Here is a 24,796-nt window from a genome sequence, read left to right as displayed (position 1 = left end):
TCTTGACACCCACCCGCGGGTCGCACCCCCAACTTTGAAGAACATTGGTGTAGAGTGCAAAGTTCTTTACTTAACAATATCTACCCCGTCACACTTATAAATACAGAGCCCGCCTCCCTCCCGCTCAGTCAGCAACACCTCAGGTGGGATGGTAGTCTTTCCCCGAATGTAGTGACCACAAATGATTAATGTGCTTTCTCCACTGCACAAGGCACCCAGGGCCAGTTTCTCCGTCGGCCGACACTGGAATCGGGAAACGTGAATGGGCGGAGAATCGGTTCCAAAGCCAAAATCATGGTGGCCGCCGATTGACCAAATTGTAACTCTCCGTCGCATCGACAGTGACGTCAATGCATTCCAGAATGCATGTACAGTAAAGGCCCTTGCCACATCATTAGCAGCCCAATATTCTCCGGGACCTCAGCGATTCTCGCCTCCGATGGGCCGAGTTCCCAGCAGTGAAGTTCACTTATGCTTTTAAAAATCGTGAAAATCTCTCTGAGGGAGAGAGCGGGGTTATGGAAAGTGTCCAACATCGCCATAGTTTTCTGACAGTTGTACCACTGGTCAGGGGGCTTCTGCCAGGGCTGGGGGGAGTAGCGGGGGTGTGGCCAGGAGGTGGAATCGAGGTTGACGCGCACAGAACATCATTGCCGCAGCCTGCAAGCAGCCATCCAGCTGGGCATGTCACTGTCTGCCCAGTTAACAATGGCTGCCCATTGTTAACTTAGGACCATGGATCGTATGGATGTTCCCCCTAGGTGGCCTCTGGCCCCAACCTACCCATCAGCCAGATGGGTACACTCCAGCGCAACCAGTGCAATCTTGTTGGCTGGGATGGTGTGTATGGGGAGTGGTGTGTGTAGGTGGCTGCAGCTTGTCGGCCTCCTGAGTGTCAATCGCGAATCCGGAGAATCCGGTATTGTTTCTCCCTGGAATTGATTGTGCTCCACGTCACACTGGTCTAGCCCCTTAACAGTCGCTGAATCAGTCCAGGTGCTGTGCCGGTTTTGCTGTTGCGGAAGTCCAAAAATCCTGCCCCACGGCAGCAGGGAGAATCCAACCACTAGAGTTTTGATAGGAGATTGTAAAATAATGGGCAGTATTCAAAAGTGATTTTGATATATTTGAAAATAAATCATTTACGGAGCATGTGGTGAAGAGAATGGAGTTGGGGGTGATTGGGCAGCTCTTTCAAAGAGTTGACACTGGCATAATAGACTGAATAGCTACTTGTGAGTGGTCTGATTCCACATTTATTAGTCATTTATTAATAATTTTCCACTTTGCAAATCTCATATCAAAATGTATCAACAGCAGTTTTTTTTAAGTGCTCAGGAGGTTCATATTTTAACTCTTCTGTTTTTTAAAATAATATTGCCGTTTAAAAAGAAGTAAAAATTTGGATTGATATAGGTCAGTAAAATGTTTTGACTTGTTCCGAACATACGAAAGTACGAAATAGGAGCAGGGGTAGGCCTTTCAGCCCCTCGAGCCTTCTCCGCACATTCAATAAGATCATGGCTGATGTGTATGTGTTGAGATCCACATTCCCCATCTACCTCCGCTAACCTTTGATTCCTTGGCCCAACAAGAACCTTTCCAACTCCGCCTGAAAAATATGCAGTGACTCCCACCTCCGCCTGCCCTCTGGGGCAGAGAGTTCCAAAGTCACACAACATTCTGAGAGAAAGAAATTCTCTTCATCTCTATGCTAAAAGGGCGACACCTAATTTTAAGACAGTGCCCCTAGTGGTGGACTCACCCACAAAAGGAAACATCTTTTCCATGTCCGCCTTGTCAATACTGTTCAGGATCTTACATACTTCAATCAAGTCACCCCTCACCTTCTGAACTCTAGTGGAAACAGACCCAGCCTTTCTGACATATTATCAAAAGACAGCCCACTCATTCCAGATATCAATGTTGTAAACAGGCTTTAGTTCAGTTTGAGCCAGATTTTTACATCGATTTTCCCTGCCTTGCGTTTCATCACATAAAAATGAGTGTCAAAATTGAGGGTAAATTGAAGTAAGTGCCTAGTCGTTGCATTATACACAACTTTATTTTTCCAGGCAGCACGGTGACACAGCGGTTAGCACTGCTGCCCCACGCCGCTGAGGTCCCCGGTTCGATCCCGGTTCTGGGTCACTGTCCACGTGGAGTTTGCACATTCTCCCGTGTTACGTGGGTTTTGTCCCCACAACCCAAAGTTCTGCATGGTAGGTGGATAGGCCACGCTAAATTGCCCATTAATTGGGAAAAATGAATTGGGCACTCTAAATTTTTTTTTTTTTAAACCTTTATTTTTACTGTGTGAAGAAGCTGAATCATAGCCATCACAATTTCAACATGTTTATTCTAATTTATTTATATGAATATTCCACATGAATGCCAAGGAAGGCACAGTGAAAAGTTCAATGCAGACAAGAAGAAAACAAGACATCATTTTTAGCATCGTATCAAAGTCTCAGAAATGCAGTTCTACATTGTACTATATTTACATCTCACTAAAGTTCACTGTAAATGAGTTTTAATTGTCCATTTTTGCATCCACCTCATTTCTCTTCTCATCTTTCCCACTCGCCTGTGCCTCTTGGTCAGGATTTAGCCGAGGAGTGGTTGTTGCGTCAGAGGTGATGCTGACGGGCACAGTTCGTTCATTCCCGGTTGGCAGTGCCAGGCGTGGGGCTTGAACCTTTAACCGACCGTCCTGTGACAAACAGCAGTTCAGAGCTTCAGCATCGACATCGTCTGGCAGCTGAAATTCTCTCCTGAACTCTTCATATTTGTAGCTGTAAGAGCCGCTGCCATCATCCCTTTTCTTCTCGTGTTTTCCTGTCACCTGTACTTTTCTTCCAAGTACTTTCACCTTCAGTTCTTCTGGGGAGAATCGCTGCACATCCAGGGACAGAGAAAATCCATCTCCATCCTTGTCCCCTGATTGTCTTTTGCCTTCTTCATTATCATCAGGTCTGTTGTCCTGATTTTTTGGCTTTGCCTCCCAAAATTCTTTTGCCAGCTCCCCAAGAACTCTATCCATGAAGTTCATGCTCTTTCTTGCTTCTTCCACCTGATTCCACATGTTGCATTCCAGCGGCTGACAGACCCTGTGTGGAACAGGCCACAATGTGTACACAGGCTGCTGGCACAGACGTGAAGGGGGGAAAGCCCGACAGCTCAGCATTGTCTCTGCCTCTTCTCTCACTTCTCTCAAAGCCACTGATGTGAACTGTCAGTCTTCAGTCTCTGATCTGCTGCAGCACTCAGAACACACGCCTTATATATTCTACTGCCAGAAACCCAGACCTTTCCAGAATGAACTCAACTTTGCTGGGTTCATGACATGTGAGTTGACAATAAATGACGTCTCATCTCATCATTCATTTAAAGGAGAATGGCTCGACTCAGTGACACCCACTGGAGCCTTTCCAGAGATTTCCGGAATGTTCTCAGCCAGGGACAGCACAGATGGGAGGAGCAATGTTAATGAGTGACAGCGTAGCAGCAGGCAGTGTGTGCAGCAATGTCAGATTCTTTATCAACCGGGAGCTGAGAGATTCTGGATATATCAGTAATTCACTATTCATTTTCAATTTTTGCAAACCTGACAACAAGTCACCTAACGCAAAACAGGTAAATTATAAACAGCACAGCAACTTTATTTGTACCTATTTGATTTTTAAATATATATTATCATTCATACAAGGGAACAAATGCCTCTCTGTGGGATAGAATCAGAACCTCACTGAAGCTAAACCAAACTGGTTTGAATTTCACTCCTTCCCACTCTGCTCAATATCACGTCAACATGTTAAAAATCAATGACAAGAGCAAAACTAGAAAGACAAAGACTGAACCCTCATTCACTCACAATATCAGTTTAGATTCCATTCTGTTAAACACACCCGGTTCATAAAGAATCTCACATTCAGTAAAACAAAAAATCATTGTAAATTGGATTATTTTTCAACCCAGAAAATTAATTCCATTTTTGAAACAATATTCTGGGAAGGCATTTTGCATATGTATACAGTTATACCAGAAACCCACAGAAACAAAGGACACAGGCCCACAACAACCACCGATACCAACCCCACACCTCTTCCTGCCCCCTTGGCTTTTCCCCTCTTATTTGCACCTCAAAATCAACCCCCCCTCCCTGTCCCCGGCTGACACCGTAATCCCCTTTGATGTAATCGATGAACGGCTTCCATCTCCGACTGAACACATCCCCCCCCCCCCCCACCCCCATCCCCCGTAATGAGATCTTCCTGTTCTCAAAATGCAGCAATTCTGCCAGGTCACTCACCCACAACCCCACCTTCAGTGGCTCCGAGTGCCACCGGCACAACAACGTCTTTTAGTGTGCTGGTTGTGGTGATATGCATCATTGTAGGTACACAAGTGGTTAATGTAAGTACACGTAGTCTAGCTAGACACTAGAGGGAGCGCCAGAGACACGACACACAGACAATCAACCAATAGAACAGTCAGATAGGACACGACCAATGGGCATTCATGATACACACAGGGGTGACACTACCACAGGGGGGGCATTACACCAAGCCATATGTAAAGGACACAACACACATGATCTTTCTCTTTCCAGTGGAGACACTGAGTGAGTAGAGACACAGGGTTGATTCAATATCACACCCACCACGTGGATTGTAGCAGACTAGCTAGTCAGTCTGAGTAGCTATAAAAGGATTAACAGTAGAGTCGAACCCGAGTAGGAGAATTGTAAATAGTTCAATAAACGTGTTGACGTTATCACCATGTCTGAACCTTCCTTTGTCAGAGTGCACATCAACGAAGCCGCTTATGCTACGCCAAGAGCATAACAAGACACTGGTGACCGAGCCGAAGGTGCTGGGGTAGGTTATGGGAGGGGTGGGAGCTGGGACCCTCCTATTGTTCTTTGGGCCTTGGGGGGGAGTGGGAATGGGGGGTCGCACCGTGGGCCTTGGAGATCAGGATGCCATTTAAAAATGCATCCCAATCTCTCGCTGCTCTGAGGGGATCTGGTGAGCGGAGCTCCTCAATTCACAAAACTGGGCTATGTGCGGCCTTGGCCTTCCCCATATATGCCCATTATTTACCGTGAGAAGCATTTTATAGCCATGTGTTTCTCAGCGCTGCAAGCACGGGGAAGCATGTGGCTAAACGTACTCGCTGTGGGACTTTGTTCCCTTTTAGTTGAATCGTGCCTATTACATTTATTTCCCTCATCTAAATCATAAATATAAATTGTTGGTAGCTGGGGTGCCAGCCCCAATCCCTGATGTAACCCACTAGTCTCTGGCTGCCATTTGGAAAAAGATCTCTCTTTTCCTACTCTTTGTTTCCTGTCTTCGATCAGATTTCTCTCCACCTCAATAGACTAGCCCAATCCCATGCGTTTTAACTTTCCAGTCTAATCTCTTATGTGGGACTTTGTCGAAAGCCTTCTGTAAGTCCAAAAATGGACGGGTGAGGTGATTGGTGATGCCTAATTGCCCCTTAGAGTCCAAATGTTAGTTGGAGTTACCTGTTTACATGGCTAGGCTGGGGGTGTGGACCTGGAAGGGCCGCACTTTTGGTGGGTCGGTGCAGACTCGATGAGCCAATGGCCTGCTGCACTGTGGGGCTTCTATCAAATAAACCACATCCACTGGCTCACCCTCCTCAACTTTACAAGCAACATCTCCAAAGGATTGCAATAGATTTGACAAACATGATTTCCCTTTGGTAAATCCATGTTCTCTGTCTGATTCTGCCACTGTTTTCCAAGTGCTCTGCTAATAAAACTTTGATAATGGACTCTAAAATTTTCTCTAAATCCTCTAAAGATTTTCTCTAAATCCTTATCTATGGACTAGTCTCTCATTTACTCTCGTTGGTTACTAATTCTCAGCTGAGATCTCCTGGTTGGTTCAAATAGATTCCTGATACTTAAAGGGCAATTTATTAATTAAACATTGGCCATTACATAAGATTGGTATCCGTAAGGAATAATTTAGGGTCTACGTGCGCTGCCTTATGAGAAGGGGATTCTCAAGACACTGTTATCCATCAACCTTGCTGTAACTGCTTAATAGATACATTCTTATTGCTACATGCACGGAATACAATGGTCTATTCATTGTATGAAACATTTGTTGAAACAAATGTCTGAATTTCTGCAGACTTGACTCCAAGATCAAAAGTTTATTCATTGTCTGAACCAATGACTATCTCTTCACAGTCATAGCCTTTTGAATAATTCCATTCTCTAGCTATGCAGTCAACCAGTACCTAAAGACACCAATAAATCAATGAACCAATAAATCAATAACCTATCAACCTGTATACTTACCTCCAGCAACTGCTGTATGAGGACACCAAGATCTTGTTGCATATTCCCGTCTCTCAATTGACAACCATGCAGTGCCAAGGTGGCCAGGTGGCACTGCCATTGTGCCAAGCTGGCTTTTTGTGTGCTGTGATCGGGCCAAAGGTGCCCTGCGCAGGTGTTGGGGATGGGGTGGGGGCAGATAGTACCCTCCTATAGTGCGTTGGGCCTTGGGGGAAGTGGGGAGTTGAACCGTGGGCATTGAAGATCAGAATGCCATTCAAAAATGTGTCCCGATCTCTCGCTACACTTAGGAAATCGGCACGTGGAAACCCTCAGTGCACATATCGGGTCTAAGTGCAGCCTCGGGCATGCGTTCCCCACTTAGGCCTCGTGAGAGGCATTTTATAGCCATATGTTTCTCCGCACTGCAAGCACCGGGAAACATGTGGCTAAACGCACTCGCATTGGGACTTTGTTCCCTTTTAGTTGGCTCGCGCCCATTACATTTACTTCCCACATCTAAATCATTGATATAAATTGTGGATCGCTCGGGTGCCAGCCCCAATCCCTGAGGTAACCCACTAGACTCTGGCTGCCATTTGGAAAAATATCTCTCCAGTCCTACTCTTTGTTTCCTGTCTTCGACCAGTTTTTTCTCCATATCAATAGACTGTTCCAATCCCATGCGCTTTAACTTTACACTCTAATCTCTTACATGGCACTTTTGAAAGCCTTCACTAATTCCAAAAATGGACAGGATAGGTGATTGGCAATGCTTAATTGCCCCTTAGAGTCTAAAGGTTAGGTGGAGTTGCGCGGTTACATGGCTAGGGTGGGGGTGGGGGGGGGGGGGGGGGGGGGGGTGGACCTGGGATGGCAGCACTTTTGGAGGGTCGGTTCAGACTCAATGTGCCAAATGACCGCCTTCTGCACTGTTGGAATTCTATGAAATAAACCACATCCACTGGCTCACCCTCATCAACTCTACAAGCTACATAGAACATAGAACAGTACAGCACAGAACAGGCCCTTCGGCCCTCGATGTTGTGCCGAGCCATGATCACCCTACTCAAACCCACGTATCCACACTATACCCGTAACCCAACAACCCCCCTCTTAACCTTACTTTTTAGGACACTACGGGCAATTTAGCATGGCCAATCCACCTAACCCGCACATCTTTGGACTGTGGGAGGAAACCGGAGCACCCGGATGAAACCCACGCACACACGGGGAGGACGTGCAGACTCCGCACAGACAGTGACCCAGCCGGGAATCGAACCTGGGACCCTGAAGCTGTGAAGCATTTATGCTCACCACCATGCTACCCTGCTGCCCCAAATGCCCCATCCTCAAAGAATTCCCATAGATTTGTCAAACATGAATTCCCTTTGGTAAATCCATGTTCTCTGTCTGATTCTGACTGTTTTCTCAGTGGTCTGCTAATAATTCTTTGATAATGGACTTTAAATTTGTCCCCACTACCAATGTCAGGCTGACTGGTCTATAATTCTGTGTTTACCTCTGCCTCCCCTTTTAAATAGTGGGGTTACATGAGCTACCCTCTAACCAATAGGAACTGCTCCAGAGTCTATATAATCTTGGAAGATGGCAACCAATGATCCTATTGAAAGGTGAAGGAGACTGAAGCAGATTAATGGCCGACAACTGCTCCTTATTAAAGTTCTGATGATCAAGGGTCCTGGATCAATAATGTTATTGAACTGAAACATTATAAAAGTTGTTTGCTGCTGCCTCCCGCGTTCAATCCCGGCTCTGGGTCACAGTCCATGTGGAGTTTGCGCATTCTCCCTATGTTGATGAGGGTCACACCCCCACAGCCCAAAGATGTGCAGGTCAGGTGGATTGGCCACGTTAAATTACCCCTTGATTGGAAAATAAATTATTGGGTACTCTAAACTTATTTTTTAATTAAGTAAATAAATAAAGTGAAATAGAAGTTTGCAAAGCTGTTAGGATGGTTTACTTCCCAGGTATTTATGTCAAACAGGTAACCCCAATGAAAGATGTTTCCACCACTCAGTAATTGAGTGGTGTCCTGTCTTGTGTCTGTGTTGGATGACAAGCTGTTGCTGCTGTTCATTGTGAGGCTGGAGAGTAATACAGAGGTGTTGGGGCACTGGCTCTGTACAATAGTTTGATATATCTTTTAATGAGCTAAATTCTCTTTGAGGCAGATCTTGGCTGATTGAATTATTTGTCTGGGTTTTCAGTTAATCCAATTTAAAAGTTTTTTTTTACTGAGTGGAAAATAAGTCATTATTTAGTTCCAGTTGTTTAATATCAATTTCTTTCTATGAAGTAAAAAAGCCAAATCATCATCATTTCATTCAAAAGTATTTATTATTCCAATATACATACACATAGAAATACTCCACATTAACGCTGACAACAGCACAGTACCAAATACAAGTGGAAATAATTAACTTTCAGCATTGTCCCCTGTCAGGGTCACAGAAGCTCAGTTCTGTCGATAAACAACTCTTACTTCTTTAAAAAGTTCACTGTAAGTGAGTTTTAATTTTCCATTTTTCCATCCGCCTCATTTATCTTCTCATCTTTCCCACTCTCCTGTCTCTGTGCCTCTTGGTCAGGATTTAGCCGGGGGGTGGTTGTTATGTAAGAGGTGATGTTGAAGGGCACAGTTCGTTCATTCCCGGTTGGCAGTGCCAGGCATGGGGCTTGAACCTTTAACCGACCGTCCTGTGACAGACAGCAGTTCAGAGCTTCAGCATCGACATCGTCTGGCAACTGAAATTCTCTCCTGAACTCTTCATATTTGTAGCTGTAAGAGCCGCTGCCATCATCCCTTTTCTTCTCGTGTTTTCCTGTCACCAGCACTTTTCTTCCAAGTACTTTCACCTTCAGTTCTTCTGGGGAGAATCGCTGCACATCCAGGGACAGAGAAAATCCATCTCCATCCTTGTCCCCTGATTGAATTTTACCTTCTTCATTATCATCAGGTCTGTTGTCCTGATTGTTTGGTTTTTCCACCAGAAATTCTTTTGCCAGCTCCCCAAGAACTCTATCCATGAAGTTCATGCTCTTTCTTGCTTCTTCCACCTGATTCCACATGTTGCATTCCAGCGACTGACAGACCCTGTGTGGAACAGGCCACAATGTGTACACAGGCTGCTGGCACAGACGTGAAGGGGGGAAAGCCCGACAGCTCAGCATTGTCTCTGCCTCTTCTCTCACTTCTCTCAAAGCCACTGATGTGAACTGCCAGTCTTCAGTCTCTGATCTGCTGCAGCACTCAGAACACACGCCTTATATATTCTACTGCCAGAAACCCAGACCTTTCCAGAATGAACTCAACTTTGCTGGGTTCATGACCCGTGAGTTGACAATAAATGACGTCTCGTCTCATCCTTGATTTAAAGGAGAATGACTCGACTCAGTGACACCCACTGGAGCCATTCCAGAGATTTCCGGAATGTTCTCAGCCAGGGACAGCAATGATGGGAGGAGCAATGTTAATGAGTGACAGCCTAGCAGCAGGCAGTGTGTGCAGCAATGTCAAATTCTTTATCGTAAGAAGTCTTACAACACCAGGTTAAAGTCCAACAGGTTTGTTTCAAACACGAGCTTTCGGAGCACGGCTCCTTCTTCAGATAAATTCTTTATCGACCGGGTGTGTTTAACTCATTGGAATAAAAACTGATATTGTGAGTGAATGAGGGTTCAGTCTTTGTCTTTCTAGTTTTGCTCTTGTCATTGATTTTTAACATGTTGACGTGATATTGAGCAGAGTGGGAAGGAGGGAAATTCAAACCAGTTTGGTTTAGCTTCAGTGAGGTTCTGATTCTATCCCACAGAGAGGCATTTGTTCCCTTGTATGAATGATAATATATATTTAAAAATCAAATAGGTGCAAATAAAGTTTATAATTTACCTGTTGTCCGTTAGGTGACTTGTTGTCAGGTTTGCAAATATTGAAAATGAATAGTGAATTTCTGTTATATCGAGAATCTCTCAGCTCCCGGTTGATAAAGAATCTGACATTGCTGCACACACTGCCTGCTGCTAGGCTGTCACTCATTAACATTGCTCCTCCCATCTGTGCTGTCCCTGGCTGAGAACATTCCGGAAATCTCTGGAATGGCTCCAGTGGGTGTCACTGAGTCGAGTCATTCTCCTTTAAATCAAGGATAAGACGAGACGTCATTTATTGTCCACTCACATGTCATGAACTCAGCAAAGTTGAGTTCATTCTGGAAGGGTCTGCATCTCTGGCAGTGGAATATATAAGGCGTGTGTTCTGAGTGCTAGTGTGCTACAGCAGATCAGAGACTGAAGACAGGCAGTTCACATCAGTGGCTTTGAGAGAAGTGAGAGAAGAGGCAGAGACAATGCTGAGCTGTCGGGCTTTCCCCCCTTCACGTCTGTGCCAGCAGCCTGTGTACACATTGTGGCCTGTTCCACACAGGGTCTGTCAGTCGCTGGAATGCAACATGTGGAATCAGGTGGAAGAAGCAAGAAAGAGCATGAACTTCATGGATAGAGTTCTTGGGGAGCTGGCAAAAGAATTTCTGGTGGAAAAACCAACCAATCAGGACAACAGACCTGATAATACTGAAGAAGGTAAAAGACAATCAGGGGACAAGGATGGAGATGGATTTTCTCTGTCCCTGGATGTGCAGCGATTCTCCCCAGAAGAACTGAAGGTGAAAGTACTTGGAAGAAAAGTGCTGGTGACAGGAAAACACGAGAAGAAAAGGGATGATGGCAGCGGCTCTTACAGCTACAAATATGAAGAGTTCAGGAAAGAATTTCAGCTGCCAGACGATGTCGATGCTGAAGGTCTGAACTGCTGTTTGTCACAGGACGGTCACCTAAAGGTTCAAGCCCCACGACTGGCACTGCCAGCCGGGAATGAACGAACTGTGCCCATCAGCATCACCTCTGACACAACAACCACTCCCCGGCTAAATCCTGACCAAGTGGCACAGAGAGAGGAGAGTGGGAAAGATGAGATGAGAAATGAGGTGGATGGGAAAATGGACAATTAAAGCTCGTTTACAGTAAACTTTTGTGAGAAGTAAGAATTGTTTATAGACCGACACGAGTTTCTGTGACCCTGACCTGAGGGAATAATGCTGAATTATTTTAGTTTGCTACTGTGCTGTTACCAGCATTGTTGCGGATTATTTCTAGGTATGTGTTTATTGGAATAATAAACACCTTTGAATGTATTGATGATTATTCAGCTGTTTTACTTAATAAAAATGAATTGATATTAAACAACTGAAAACTGGGTACTTACTTATTTAACACTCAGTAAAACAAAAAATCATTGTAAATTGGATTATTTTGAAACCCAGAGAATGAATTCCCTTTTTGAAAAAATATTCTGGGAAGGCATTTTGCATATGTACATAGATATACCAGAAAACCACAGAAACAAAGGACACAGGCCCACAACAACCACCGATATCAAGCCCACAACTCTTCCTGCCCCCTTGGCTTTTTCCCCTCTTATTTTCCCCCCAAAACCAACCCCCCTCCCCGTATCCCGGCTGACACCTTAATCCACCTTGATGTAATCGATGAACGGCTGAACACCTCCCCGACCCCCCCCCCCCCCCCCTCCTCCCCACCCCCAATCCCCCGTAATGAGATCTTCCTGTTCTCCAAATGCTGGAATTCTGCCACGTCACTCACCCCCACCCCCACCTACAGTAGCTCCGAGTCCCTGGCACAACATCATCTTTTTGTGTGCTGGCGATCGGGCCGAAGGTGCTGGGGTGGGTTTTGGGAGGGTGGGGGGGGGGGGGGGGGGGGGCTTGATCCCTCCTAATGTGCATTGGGCCTTGGGGGGATGGGAATGGGGGGTTGGGCCTTGGCGATCAGGATGCCATTTAAAAATACATCCCGATCTCTCGCTGCTCTGAGGGGATCTGGTGAGCGGAGCTTCTCGATTCACAAAACTGGGTTATGTGCGGCCTTGGCCTTCCCCATATATGCCCATTATTTAACGTGAGAAGCATTTTATGGCCATGTGTTTCTCAGCGCTGCAAGCACAGGGAAGCATGTGGCTAAACGTACTCGCTATGGGACCTTGTTCCCTTTTAGTTGAATCGTGCCTATTACATTTATTTCCCTCATCTAAATCATGAATGTAAATTGTGGATAGCTGGGTCGGTGCAGATGCGATGAGCCAATGGCCTGCTGCACTGTGGGGATTCTATCAAATAAACCACATCCACTGGCTCACCCTCCTCAACTTTACAAGCTACATCTCCAAACAATTCCAATAGATTTGACAAACATGATTTCCCTTTGGTAAATCCATGTTCTCTGTTTGATTCTGCCACTGTTTTCCTCGTGCTCTGATGATAAAACTTTGATAATGGACTCTACAAATTTCGTCCCGAGCGATGTCAGGCTGACTGGTCTATAATTCTGCATTTCATCTCTGCCTCCCCTTTTAAATAGTTGGGTTACATTAGCTACCCTCTAACCAATAGGAACTACTCCAGAGTCTATGTAATCTTGGAAGATGATCACCAATGATCCTATTGAAAGGTGAAGGAGGCTGAAGCAGTTGAATAGCCTACACCTGCTCCTGTTTTCTGATCTGATGATCAAGGGTACAGGATCAGAGGGCAGCACGGTGGCCTAGTGGTTAGCACAACCGCCTCACGACGCTGAGGTCCCAGGTTCGATCCCGGCTCTGGGTCACTGTCCGTGTGGAGTTTGCACATTCTCCCCGTGTCTGCGTGGGTTTCGCCCCCACAACCCAAAAATGTGCAGAGTAGGTGGATTGACCACGCTAAATTGCCCCTTAATTGGAAATAATAATTGGCTAATCTAAATTTATTTAAAAAAAGGGTACAGGATCAATAATATTTTTGAACTGAAATATTATAAAAGTTGTTTGCTGCTGCCTCACGGCGCTGAGGACCCGCGTTCGATCCCGGCTCTAGGTCACAATCCATGTGGAGTATGCACATTCTCCCCATGTCTATGAGGGTCACATCCCCACAGCCCAAAGATGTGCAGGTTAGGTGGATTGGCCACATTAAATTGCCCCTTAATTGGGAAAAATAATATTGGGCACTCTGAATTTTTTTTAAAGTTAAATAAATAAATAATGCAAAATAAAAGTTGGTTGCAAAGCTGTTGGTTAACTTCCCAGATATTTATGTCGAACAGATAACCCCAATGAAAGATGTTTCTACCATTCAGTAATTGAGTGGTGTCCTATCTTGTGTCTATGTTGGATGACAAGCTGTTGCTGCTGCTCATTGTGAGGCTGCAGAGTAATACAGAGGTGTTGGGGCACTGGCTCTGTACAATAGTTTGATATATCTTTTAATGAGCTAAATTCTCTTTTTATTTAGTAAACAATTTTATTGAGGTAGTTTTCGGCTTCATAACAGTTACAGACATCATCAGAAAAAGCAAAAAAGGCAAAAATGCGCAAACATCCACGTACTTTCAATACTTCAATCGTAACATATTGCACAAGCCCGCTCCCCTCCCACCGGTACTACCCGACATATTTTTCCTCCTACTCTACTCTACCCCCCCCCCCCCCCCCCCCCCCCTCCTCTCCCCCCCACCCCCCTGCTGATGCTCACTCTCCCGCAAGGAAGTCAATAAATGGTTGCCACCTCCGGGTGAACCCCTGCACAGATCCCCTCAAGGCGAACTTAATTTTTTCCATCCCCAGGAAACTCGACATGTCCGCAAGCCACCACTCAGTCTTCGGGGGCTTTGAGTCCCTCCACGCCAATAATATTCGTCGCCGGGCTATCAGGGAAGCAAAGGCCAAAACATCGGCCTCTTTCTCCCCCTGGACGCCCGGGTCTTCCGAAACCCCAAAAATTGCCACCCCTGGACTCATCACCACCCTTGTTTTTAGCACCTGGGACATGACCCCTGCAAATCCCTCCCAGTACCCCCTCAGCTCAGGGCATGCCCAAAACCTGTGAACATGGTTCGCTGGTCCTCCCGCGCACCTAGCGCATTTGTCCTCTATCCCGAAAAATTTGCTCATCCGAGCCACCGTCATATGGGCCCGGTGAACGACCTTAAATTGGATCAGCCCGAGCCTAGCACATGTCGCAGTCGAATTTACCCTACTCAGGGCCTCTGCCCACAGCCCATCCTCCATTTCCCCACCTAGCTCCTCCTCCCATTTAAGTTTCAGTTCCTCTGTTTGGGACCCTTCCTCCCTCATAAGCACCTTATATATACCCGAGACTCTGCCCTCCCCTTCTTCCCTCCTAGAGACTATTCTGTCGAGGATCCCCATTGGCGGGAGGAGTGGGAAAGATGGGGCCTGTCTACGAACAAAGTCCCGCAACTGTAGGTATCTAAAATCATTTCCCCTTACCAACCCAAATTTCTCCTCCAAGCTCCTCAAACTCGCGAAGCTCCCTTCCAGGAACATATCACCCACCCTTCCCGCCCCTGCTCGCCGCCATACTCGGAACCCCCCATCCATACTGCCGGGGGCAAACCGATGGTTGTCGCAGATTGGCGCCCAGACAAACACCCCCATCTCCCCCACATGCCTCCTCCACTGGCCCCATATCCGCAGGGTCGCCACCACTACCGGGCTGGTGGTGTACTTGGCCAGCGGCAGCGGTAGAGGAGCCGTGACCAGGGCTTCCAAGCTGGAGCCCCTGCATGAAGCCGCCTCCACCCGCTCCCAAATACACCCCGTACCCACCATCCACTTCCTTATCATAGCGATGTTGGCCGCCCAGTAATAATTGATCAGACTCGGCAAAGCCAGCCCACCCTCGCTGCGGTTCCTCTCCAACATCGCCGTCTTCACCCGCGGGGATTTTCCCGCCCAGACAAAGCTCATGATCAGCCCGTTAACTCTTTTGAAGAAGGACTGTGGGATAAAGATCGGGTGGCACTGAAAAATAAACAAAAATCGAGGGAGGATTGTCATCTTTACCGTCTGCACCCTCCCTGCCAGCGACAGCGGGAGTGCATCCCATCTCCGAAACTCTCCCTTCATTTGCTCCACCATCCTGGCCAAATTTAACTTATGCAGCCTGCCCCAGTCTCGTGCCACCTGGATTCCCAAATACCGGAAATTTTCCTCAACCAGCCTAAACGGTAGCCCTCTCAATCTGTTCTCCTGGCCCCTTGCCTGGACCACAAACATTTCACTCTTGACCGTATTTAATTTGTATCCTGAGAACTGGCCGAACTTCCTCAGCATTCCCAGTATAGTTCCCATCCCGGCCACTGGGCCCGACACGTACAGGAGCAGGTCGTCTGCATAAAGAGAAACCCTGTGTTCAACCCCGCCCCTCACCATCCCCTTCCAACCCTCTGCGGCTCTCAGCGCAATCGCCAGCGGCTCTATGGCCAGCGCAAACAGCAGCGGGGAGAGCGGGCAGCCCTGTCTGGTCCCTCGGTACAACCAAAATACTCCGACACTTCTCTGTTAGTCCTGACGCTGGCCCTCGGGGCCTGATACAATAATTTGATCCAATCCACCAATCCCTCCCTGAACCCAAATCGTCCGAGCACCTCCCATAGATAGTCCCACTCCACCCGGTCAAAGGCCTTCTCGGCGTCCATTGCCACCACTACCCCCACCTCTCTACCCGCCGGGGGCATCATTATCACATTGAGTAATCTCCTCAGATTGGCCACCAGCTGCCTACCTTTCACGAACCCCGTTTGATCCTCCCCAATCACCTCCGGTACACAGTCCTCCATTCTACCCGCCAGTACCTTTGCCAGGAGCTTGGCATCTACATTAATCAGGGAGATTGGCCTGTAGGACCCGCACACCTCCGGGTCTTTACCCCGCTTCAATATCAGAGATATGGTGGCTTGTGACATTGTCGGCGGCAGGGTCCCTCTGTCCCTTGCCTCATTGAAAACCTTCGCCAAGACTGGGCCCACCAGCTCAGAGAACTTCCTATAAAACTCTACTGGGTATCCATCCGGCCCCGGGGACTTCCACGACTGCATAGCCTTAAGGCCCCCCAATACCTCCTCTACTCTAATCGGGGCCCCCAGCTCTTCCACTCGCCCCCCACCAACTTTTGGGAATGTTAACCCGTCCAGAAACCTTTTCATCCCCTACGGTTCTTCCGGCGGCTCCGAAGTGTACAGCTTACGATAGAAGTCCCGGAATACCCTATTCAATTCTGCCGGGTCCTCCACTTTGCGCCCCCCCTCGTCCCTCACTCTACCTATTTCCCTGGCCGCCTCCCTCCTCCTGAGTTACTGCGCTAACAGTCTGCTAGCCTTTTCCCCATGCTCGTACACCACTCCTCTCGCCTTCCTAAGCTGTTCCACGGCCCTGCTCGTGGATAGTGCCCCCAGTTCCGCCTGTAGTCTCTGCCTCTCCCTGAGTAAAACCTCCCCCGGGGACTCCGCGTGCTCTTCATCTATCTGACCCATTTCCCTGACCAATCTATCCATCTCTGCCCGGTCTGCCTTGGCTCTGTGGGCCCCAATTGAAATCAGCTCCCCCGCACTACTGCCTTTAGCGCCTCCCACAAGGTCGCCGCTGAGACCTTCCCCGTGTCATTCACCTGCAGGTAATTTTTTATGCATTTCCGCAGCCTCTCGCAGACCCCCTCCTCCGACAGCAGTCCCACATCTAGCCTCCATTGCGGGCGTTGATAGCTCGCTTCCCCGAACTGCAGGTCCACCCAATGCGGGGCATGGTCTGAAATGGTAATTGCTGAGTATTCCGTGTTCTTTACCTCCCCCATACAGTCCCTGCTTAGTACAAAGAAATCTATCCTGGAATATACTTTATGGACGTGCGAGTAAAACGAGTAGCCCCTTCCTGTTGGCTGTCTATCTCTCCAGGGGTCCACTGCCCCCATTTGCTCCATAAACCCTTTGAGCTCCCTTGCCATTGCTGAGAGTCTACCCGTTCTGGGACACAACCGATCCAAAGTCGGCTCAAGGACCATGTTAAAACCCGCTCCCATTATTAGCCTGCGAGAATCCAGGTCCGGGATCTTCCCCAGCACTCTTTTAATGAAGTCCACGTCATCCCAGTTTGGGGCATATATATTCACCAGCACCACTCTTCTCCCCTCCAGTCTTCCCCGTACCATCAGGTATCTGCCCCCCCTGTCTGCGGATATGCCCTCTGCCTCAAATTGCACGCGCTTGTTGATCATGATTGCCACCCCTCTGGACTTCGAGTCCAAGTCCGAGTGGAAGATCTGGCTAATCCAGCCCTTCCTTAGCCTGGTCTGGTCCGGCACTTTCAGATGTGTCTCCTGCAACATGAGCTAAATTCTCTTTGAGGCAGATCTTGGCTGATTGAATTATTTGTCTGGGTTTTCAGTTAATTCAATTGAAAAGTTTTTTTTTACTGAGTGGAAAATAAGTCATTATTTAGTTCCAGTTGTTTAATATCAATTTCTTTCTATGAAGTAAAAAATCCAAATCATCATAATTTCATTCAAAAGTATTTATTATTCCAATATACATACACATAGAAATACTCCACATTAACGCTGACAACAGCACAGTACCAAAATACAAGTGGAAATAATTAACTTTCAGCATTGTGCCCTAATGTCAGGGTCACAGAAGCTCATTTCTGTCGATAAACAACTCTTACTTCTTAAAAGGAATCTGACATTGCTGCACACACTGCCTGCTGCTAGCTGTCCCTCATTAACTTCGCTCCTCCCATCATTGCTGTCCTTGGCTGAGAACATTCCGGAAATCTCTGGAATGGCTCCAGTGGGTGTCACTGAGTCGAGTCATTCTCCTTTAAATCAAGGATGAGACGAGACGTCATTTATTGTCAACTCACGGGTCATGAACCCAGCAAAGTTGAGTTCATTCTGGAAGGGTCTGCATTTCTGACCGTAGAATATATAAGGCGTGGGTTCTGAGTGCAGCAGCAGATCAGAGACTGAAGACTTTCAGTTCACATCAGTGGCTTTGAGAGAAGTGAGAGAAGAGGCAGAGACAATGCTGAGCTGTCGGGCTTTCCCCCCTTCACGTCTGTGCCAGCAGCCTGTGTACACATTGTGGCCTGTTCCACACAGGGTCTGTCAGTCGCTGGAATGCAACATGTGGAATCAGGTGGAAGAAGCAAGAAAGAGCATGAACTTTATGGATAGAGTTCTTGAGGAGCTGGCAAAAGAATATCTGGTGGAGAAACCAGGAAATCAGGACAACAGACCTGATGATACCGAAGAAGGTAAAAGACAATCAGGGGACAAGGATGGAGATGGATTTTCTCTGTCCCTGGATGTGCAGCGATTCTCCCCAGAAGAACTGAAGGTGAAAGTACTTGGAAGCAAATTGCTGGTGACAGGAAAACACGAGAAGAAAAGGGATGATGGCAGTGGCTCTTACAGCTACAAATACGAAGAGTTCAGGAGAGAATTTCAGTTGCCAGACGATGTCAATGCTGAAGCTCTGAACTGCTGTTTGTCACAGGACGGTCAGTTAAAGGTTCAAGCCCCACGCCTGGCACTGCCAGCCGGGAATGAACGAACTGTGCCCGTCAACATCACCTCTTTTTTTTTTTTTAATAAACAATTTTATTGAGGTAGTTTTTGGCTTTATAAACAGTTACAGACATCATCAGAAAGGAAGCAAAAAAGGCAAAAATGTGCAAACATCCACGTACTTTCAATACTTCCATCATACCGTATTGCACAAGCCCGCTCCCCTCCCACCCGTACTACCCGCCATATTTTCCCTCCTACTCTACTCTACCCCCCCCCCCCCCCCTCCCCCCACCCCCCTGCTGACGCTCACTCTCCCGCAAAGAAGTCAATAAATGGTTGCCACCTCCGGGTGAACCCCTGCACAGATCCCCTCAAGGCGAACTTAATTTTTTCCATCCCCAGGAAACTTGACATGTCCGCAAGCCACCACTCAGTCTTCGGGGGCTTTGAGTCCCTCCACGCCAATAATATTCGTCGCCGGGCTATCAGGGAAGCAAAGGCCAGCACATCGGCCGCTTTCTCCCCCTGGACGCCTGGGTCTTCCGAAACCCCAAAAATTGCCACCCCTGGACTCATCACCACCCTTGTTTTTAGCACCTGGGACATGACCCCCGCAAATCCCTCCCAGTACCCCCTCAGCTCAGGGCATGCCCAAAACATGTGCACATGGTTCGCTGGTCCTCCCGCGCACCTAGCGCATTTGTCCTCTATCACAAAAAATTTGCTCATCCGAGCCACCGTCATATGGGCCCGGTGAACGACCTTAAATTGGATCAGCCCGAGCCTTGCACATGTCGCGGTCGAGTTTACCCTACTCAGGGCCTCTGCCCACAGCCCATCCTCCATTTCCCCGCCTAGCTCCTCCTCCCATTTAAGTTTCAGTTCCTCTGTCTGGGACCCTTCCTCCCTCATGAGCACCTTATAAATACCTGAGACTCTACCCTCCCCTTCGTACCTCCCAGAGCCTATTCTGTCTAGGATCCCCATTGGCGGGAGGCGCGGGAAAGATGGGACCTGTCTACGAACAAAGTCCCGCAGCTGTAGGTATCTAAAATCATTTCCCCCTACCAACCCAAATTTCTCCTCCAAGCTCCTCAAACTCGCGAAGCTCCCTTCCAGGAACATATCACCCACCCTTCCCGCCCCTGCTCGCCGCCATACTCGGAACCCCCCATCCATACTGCCGGGGGCAAACCGATGGTTGTCGCAGATTGGCGCCCAGACAGACGCCCCCATCTCCCCCACATCCCTCCTCCACTGGCCCCATATCCGCAGGGTCGCCACCACTACCGGGCTGGTGGTGTACTTGGCCGGCGGCAGCGGTAGAGGAGCCGTGACCAGGGCTTCCAAACTGGAGCCCCTGCACGAAGCCGCCTCCACTCGCTCCCAAATAGACCCTGTACCCACCATCCACTTCCTTATCATAGCGATGTTGGCCGCCCAGTAATAATTGACCAGACTCGGCAACGCCAGCCCTCCCTCGCTGCGGTTCCTCTCCAACATCGCCTTCTTCACCCGCGGAGACTTTCCCGCCCAGACAAAGCTCATGATCAGCCCGTTAACTCTTTTGAAGAAGGACTGTGGGATAAAGATCGGGAGGCACTGAAAAATAAACAAAAATCGAGGGAGGATTGTCATCTTTACAGTCTGCACACTCCCTGCCAGCGACAGCGGGAGTGCATCCCATCTCCGAAACTCTCCCTTCATTTGCTCCACCACCCTGGCCAAATTTAACTTGTGCAGCCTGCCCCAGTCTCGCGCCACCTGGATTCCCAAATACCGGAAATTTTCCTCAACTAACCTAAACGGTAGCCCTCTCAATCTGTTCTCCTGGCCCCTTGCCTGTACCACAAACATTTCACTCTTGACCGTATTTAATTTGTATCCTGAGAACTGGCCGAACTCCCTCAGCATTCCCAGTATAGTTCCCATCCCGGCCACTGGGTCCGACACGTACAGGAGCAGGTCGTCTGCATAAAGAGAAACCCTATGTTCAACCCCGCCCCTCACCATCCCCTTCCAACCCTCTGCGGCTCTCAGCGCAATCGCCAGCGGCTCTATGGCCAGCGCAAACAGCAGCGGGGAGAGCGGGCAGCCCTGCCTGGTCCCTCGGTACAACCTAAAGTACTCCGACACTTCTCTGTTGGTCCTGACGCTGGCCCTCGGGGCCTGATATAATAATTTGATCCAATCCACCAATCCCTCCCCGAACCCAAACCGTCCGAGCACCTCCCATAGATATTCCCACTCCACCCGGTCAAAGGCCTTCTCGGCGTCCATAGCCACCACTACCTCCACCTCTCTACCCGCCGGGGGCATCATTATCACATTGAGCAATCTCCTCAGATTGGCCGCCAGCTGCCTACCTTTCACGAACCCCGTTTGATCCTCCCCAATCACCTCCGGTACACAGTCCTCCATTCTACCCGCCAGTACGTTTGCCAGGAGCTTGGCATCTACATTAATCAGGGAGATTGGCCTGTAGGACCCGCACACCTCCGGGTCTTTACCCCGCTTTAATATCAGAGATATGGTGGCTTGTGACATCGTCGGCGGCAGGGTCCCTCTGTCCCTTGCCTCATTGAAAACCCTCGCCAAGACCGGGCCCACCAGCTCAGAGAACTTCCTATAAAACTCTACTGGGTATCCATCCGGTCCCGGGGACTTCCCCGACTGCATGGCCTTTAGGCCCCCCAATACCTCCTCTACTCTAATCGGGGCCCCCAGCTCTTCCACTCGCCCCCCCCCCCCCCAACTGTTGGGAAAGTTAACCCATCCAGAAACCTTTTCATCCCCTCCGGTTCTTCTGGCGGCTCCGAAGTATACAGCTTACGATAGAAGTCCCGGAATACCCTATTCAATTCTGCCGGATCCTCCACTTTGTGCCCCCCCTCGTCCCTCACTCTACCTATTTCCCTGGCCGCCTCCCTCCTCCTAAGTTGCTGCGCTAACAGTCTGCTAGCCTTTTCCCCATACTCGTACACCACTCCCCTCGCCTTCCTAAGCTGTTCCACGGCCCTGCTCGTGGATAGTGCCCCCAGTTCCGCCTGTAGCCTCTGCCTTTCCCTGAGTAAAACCTCCCCCGGGGACTCCGCGTGCTCTTCATCTATCCGGCCCATTTCCCTGACCAATCTATCCATCTCTGCCCGGTCTGCCTTGGCTCTATGGGCTCCAATTGAAATCAGCTCCCCCCGCACTACTGCCTTTAGCGCCTCCCACACGGTCGCCGCTGAGACCTCCCCAGTGTCATTCACCTGCAGGTAATTTTTTATACATTTGCGAAGCCTCTCGCAGATCCCCTCCTCCGACAGCAGTCCCACATCTAGCCTCCATTGCGGGCGTTGATAGCTCGCTTCCCGAACTGCAGGTCCACCCAATGCGGGGCATGGTCTGAAATGGTAATTGCTGAGTATTCCGTGTTCTTTACCTCCCCCATACAGTTCCTGCTTAGTACAAAGAAATCTATCCTGGAATATACTTTATGGACGTGCGAGTAAAACGAGTAGCCCCTTCCTGTTGGCTGTCTATCTCTCCAGGGGTCCACTGCCCCCATTTGCTCCATAAACCCTTTGAGCTCCCTTGCACTTCCTGAGAGTCTACCCGTTCTGGGACACAACCGATCCAAAGTCGGCTCAAGGACCATGTTAAAGTCCGCTCCCATTATTAGCCTGCGAGAATCCAGGTCCGGGATCTTCCCCAGCACTCTTTTAATGAAGTCCACGTCATCCCAGTTCGGGGCATATATATTCACCAGCACCACTCTTCTCCCCTCCAGTCTGCCCCGTACCATCAGGTATCTGCCCCCCCTGTCTGCGGATATGCCCTCTGCCTCAAATTGCACGCGCTTGTTGATCATGATTGCCACCCCTCTGGACTTCGAGTCCGAGTGGAAGATCTGGCTAATCCAGCCCTTCCTTAGCCTGGTCTGGTCCGACACTTTCAGATGTGTCTCCTGCAACATGAGCTAAATTCTCTTTGAGGCAGATCTTGGCTGATTGAATTATTTGTCTGGGTTTTCAGTTAATTCAATTGAAAAGTTTTTTTTTACTGAGTGGAAAATAAGTCATTATTTAGTTCCAGTTGTTTAATATCAATTTCTTTCTATGAAGTGAAAAATCCAAATCATCATAATTTCATTCAAAAGTATTTATTATTCCAATATACATACACATAGAAATACTCCACATTAACGCTGACAACAGCACAGTACCAAAATACAAGTGGAAATAATTAACTTTCAGCATTGTGCCCTAATGTCAGGGTCACAGAAGCTCATTTCTGTCGATAAACAACTCTTACTTCTTAAAAGGAATCTGACATTGCTGCACACACTGCCTGCTGCTAGGCTGTCCCTCATTAACATTGCTCCTCCCATCATTGCTGTCCTTGGCTGAGAACATTCCGGAAATCTCTGGAATGGCTCCAGTGGGTGTCACTGAGTCGAGTCATTCTCCTTTAAATCAAGGATGAGACGAGACGTCATTTATTGTCAACTCACGGGTCATGAACCCAGCAAAGTTGAGTTCATTCTGGAAGGGTCTGCATTTCTGACCGTAGAATATATAAGGCGTGGGTTCTGAGTGCAGCAGCAGATCAGAGACTGAAGACTTTCAGTTCACATCAGTGGCTTTGAGAGAAGTGAGAGAAGAGGCAGAGACAATGCTGAGCTGTCGGGCTTTCCCCCCTTCACGTCTGTGCCAGCAGCCTGTGTACACATTGTGGCCTGTTCCACACAGGGTCTGTCAGTCGCTGGAATGCAACATGTGGAATCAGGTGGAAGAAGCAAGAAAGAGCATGAACTTTATGGATAGAGTTCTTGAGGAGCTGGCAAAAGAATATCTGGTGGAGAAACCAGGAAATCAGGACAACAGACCTGATGATACCGAAGAAGGTAAAAGACAATCAGGGGACAAGGATGGAGATGGATTTTCTCTGTCCCTGGATGTGCAGCGATTCTCCCCAGAAGAACTGAAGGTGAAAGTACTTGGAAGCAAATTGCTGGTGACAGGAAAACACGAGAAGAAAAGGGATGATGGCAGTGGCTCTTACAGCTACAAATACGAAGAGTTCAGGAGAGAATTTCAGTTGCCAGACGATGTCAATGCTGAAGCTCTGAACTGCTGTTTGTCACAGGACGGTCAGTTAAAGGTTCAAGCCCCACGCCTGGCACTGCCAGCCGGGAATGAACGAATTGTGCCCGTCAACATCACCTCTGACACAACAACCACTCCTCGGCTAAATCCTGACCAAGAGGCACAGAGACAGGAGAGTGGGAAAGATGAGAAGAGAAATGAGGCGGATGAAAAAATGGACAATTAAAACTCATTTACAGTGAACTTTAGGAAGATGTAAGAGTTGGTTATAGACTGAAATTAGTTTCAGTGATCCTGACGTGAGGACATTCTCCTGAAAATTAATTATTTCTGCTTGCATTTTAGTACTGTGCTGTTATCAGCAGTCAACTGAATTATTTATATGTATGTTTATATTGGAATAATAAATACTTTTGTTTGCAATGATGCCGATTCAGCTGTTTTCTTCATAAAAAGGAATTGATATTAAACAACTGAAAACTAGACATTTACTTACTTTACACTCCGTAAAAAAAAAAAATCTTTAGTTGTGCGGATTTGCCATGATAAATTGCCCTTAGTGCCAATAAGTTTAGGAGGGGCTATTGCGTTACGGGGATAGTGTGGAAGTGAGGGCTTAAGTGGTTCGGTGCAGACTTGATGGGCCAAATGGCCTCCTTCTGCACTGTATGTTCTATGTTCTAAGTTGTATTAGCTTTAAACCCAGAGAATGACTCCTATTTTTAAAAAATATTTTTATTAAGGCAATTTGCATATGTCCATAGATATATTAGAAAACCAGAAATCCACAGGAACAAAGAACACAGGCCCACAACAACCCCCGATACCAAGCCCACAATTCTTCCTGCCCCTTTGACTTTTCCCCTCTTATTTCCTCCCCAATACAGAAAAAACAAGTCCCATCCACCCCGCCCCCGACCCCTCCAGCTGACACCGTAATT

At 48.0% G+C, this 24,796-nt stretch overlaps 4 protein-coding genes across 5 annotated transcripts; 2 read left to right on the top strand and 2 right to left on the bottom strand.

Annotated features, from left to right (window-relative positions):
- Positions 1–2,342: 2,342 nt before the first annotated feature.
- On the bottom strand, positions 2,343–3,399 carry LOC119954476 (heat shock protein beta-11-like). Its single transcript, XM_038779738.1, has one exon. It carries the CDS (start codon positions 3,185–3,187, stop codon positions 2,534–2,536), a length of 654 nt encoding a protein of 217 aa, XP_038635666.1. The 5' UTR covers positions 3,188–3,399; the 3' UTR covers positions 2,343–2,533.
- Positions 3,400–8,664: 5,265 nt separating this feature from the next.
- Positions 8,665–9,876, bottom strand: LOC119954405 (heat shock protein 30C-like). Its single transcript, XM_038779602.1, has one exon. It carries the CDS (start codon positions 9,515–9,517, stop codon positions 8,858–8,860), a length of 660 nt encoding a protein of 219 aa, XP_038635530.1. The 5' UTR covers positions 9,518–9,876; the 3' UTR covers positions 8,665–8,857.
- Positions 9,877–10,227: 351 nt separating this feature from the next.
- On the top strand, positions 10,228–11,589 carry LOC119954406 (heat shock protein 30C-like). The gene has a single exon (XM_038779603.1). The coding sequence runs from the start codon at positions 10,693–10,695 to the stop codon at positions 11,350–11,352; it is 660 nt and encodes a 219-aa protein (XP_038635531.1). The 5' UTR covers positions 10,228–10,692; the 3' UTR covers positions 11,353–11,589.
- Positions 11,590–18,009: 6,420 nt separating this feature from the next.
- Positions 18,010–24,281, top strand: LOC119954228 (heat shock protein beta-11-like). 2 transcript variants are annotated; one of them, XM_038779290.1, is made up of 2 exons: positions 18,010–18,820; positions 23,968–24,281. In XM_038779290.1, exons 1-2 carry the CDS (start codon positions 18,275–18,277, stop codon positions 24,079–24,081), a joined length of 660 nt encoding a protein of 219 aa, XP_038635218.1. In that variant the 5' UTR covers positions 18,010–18,274; the 3' UTR covers positions 24,082–24,281. The 2 variants fall into 2 exon arrangements, with proteins under 2 accessions (XP_038635218.1, XP_038635217.1); XM_038779289.1 differs by lacking the exon at positions 18,010–18,820 and having other exon boundaries at positions 23,067–24,281.
- The last annotated feature ends 515 nt before the right edge of the window (positions 24,282–24,796 follow it).

Source organism: Scyliorhinus canicula, chromosome 19 (assembly GCF_902713615.1).
Source record: "Scyliorhinus canicula chromosome 19, sScyCan1.1, whole genome shotgun sequence".
In the NCBI taxonomy this organism is placed as follows: Eukaryota; Metazoa; Chordata; class Chondrichthyes; order Carcharhiniformes; family Scyliorhinidae; genus Scyliorhinus; species Scyliorhinus canicula.
Note: the sequence above shows the minus strand (reverse complement) of the source record. Positions and strands in the feature narration are given on the sequence as shown.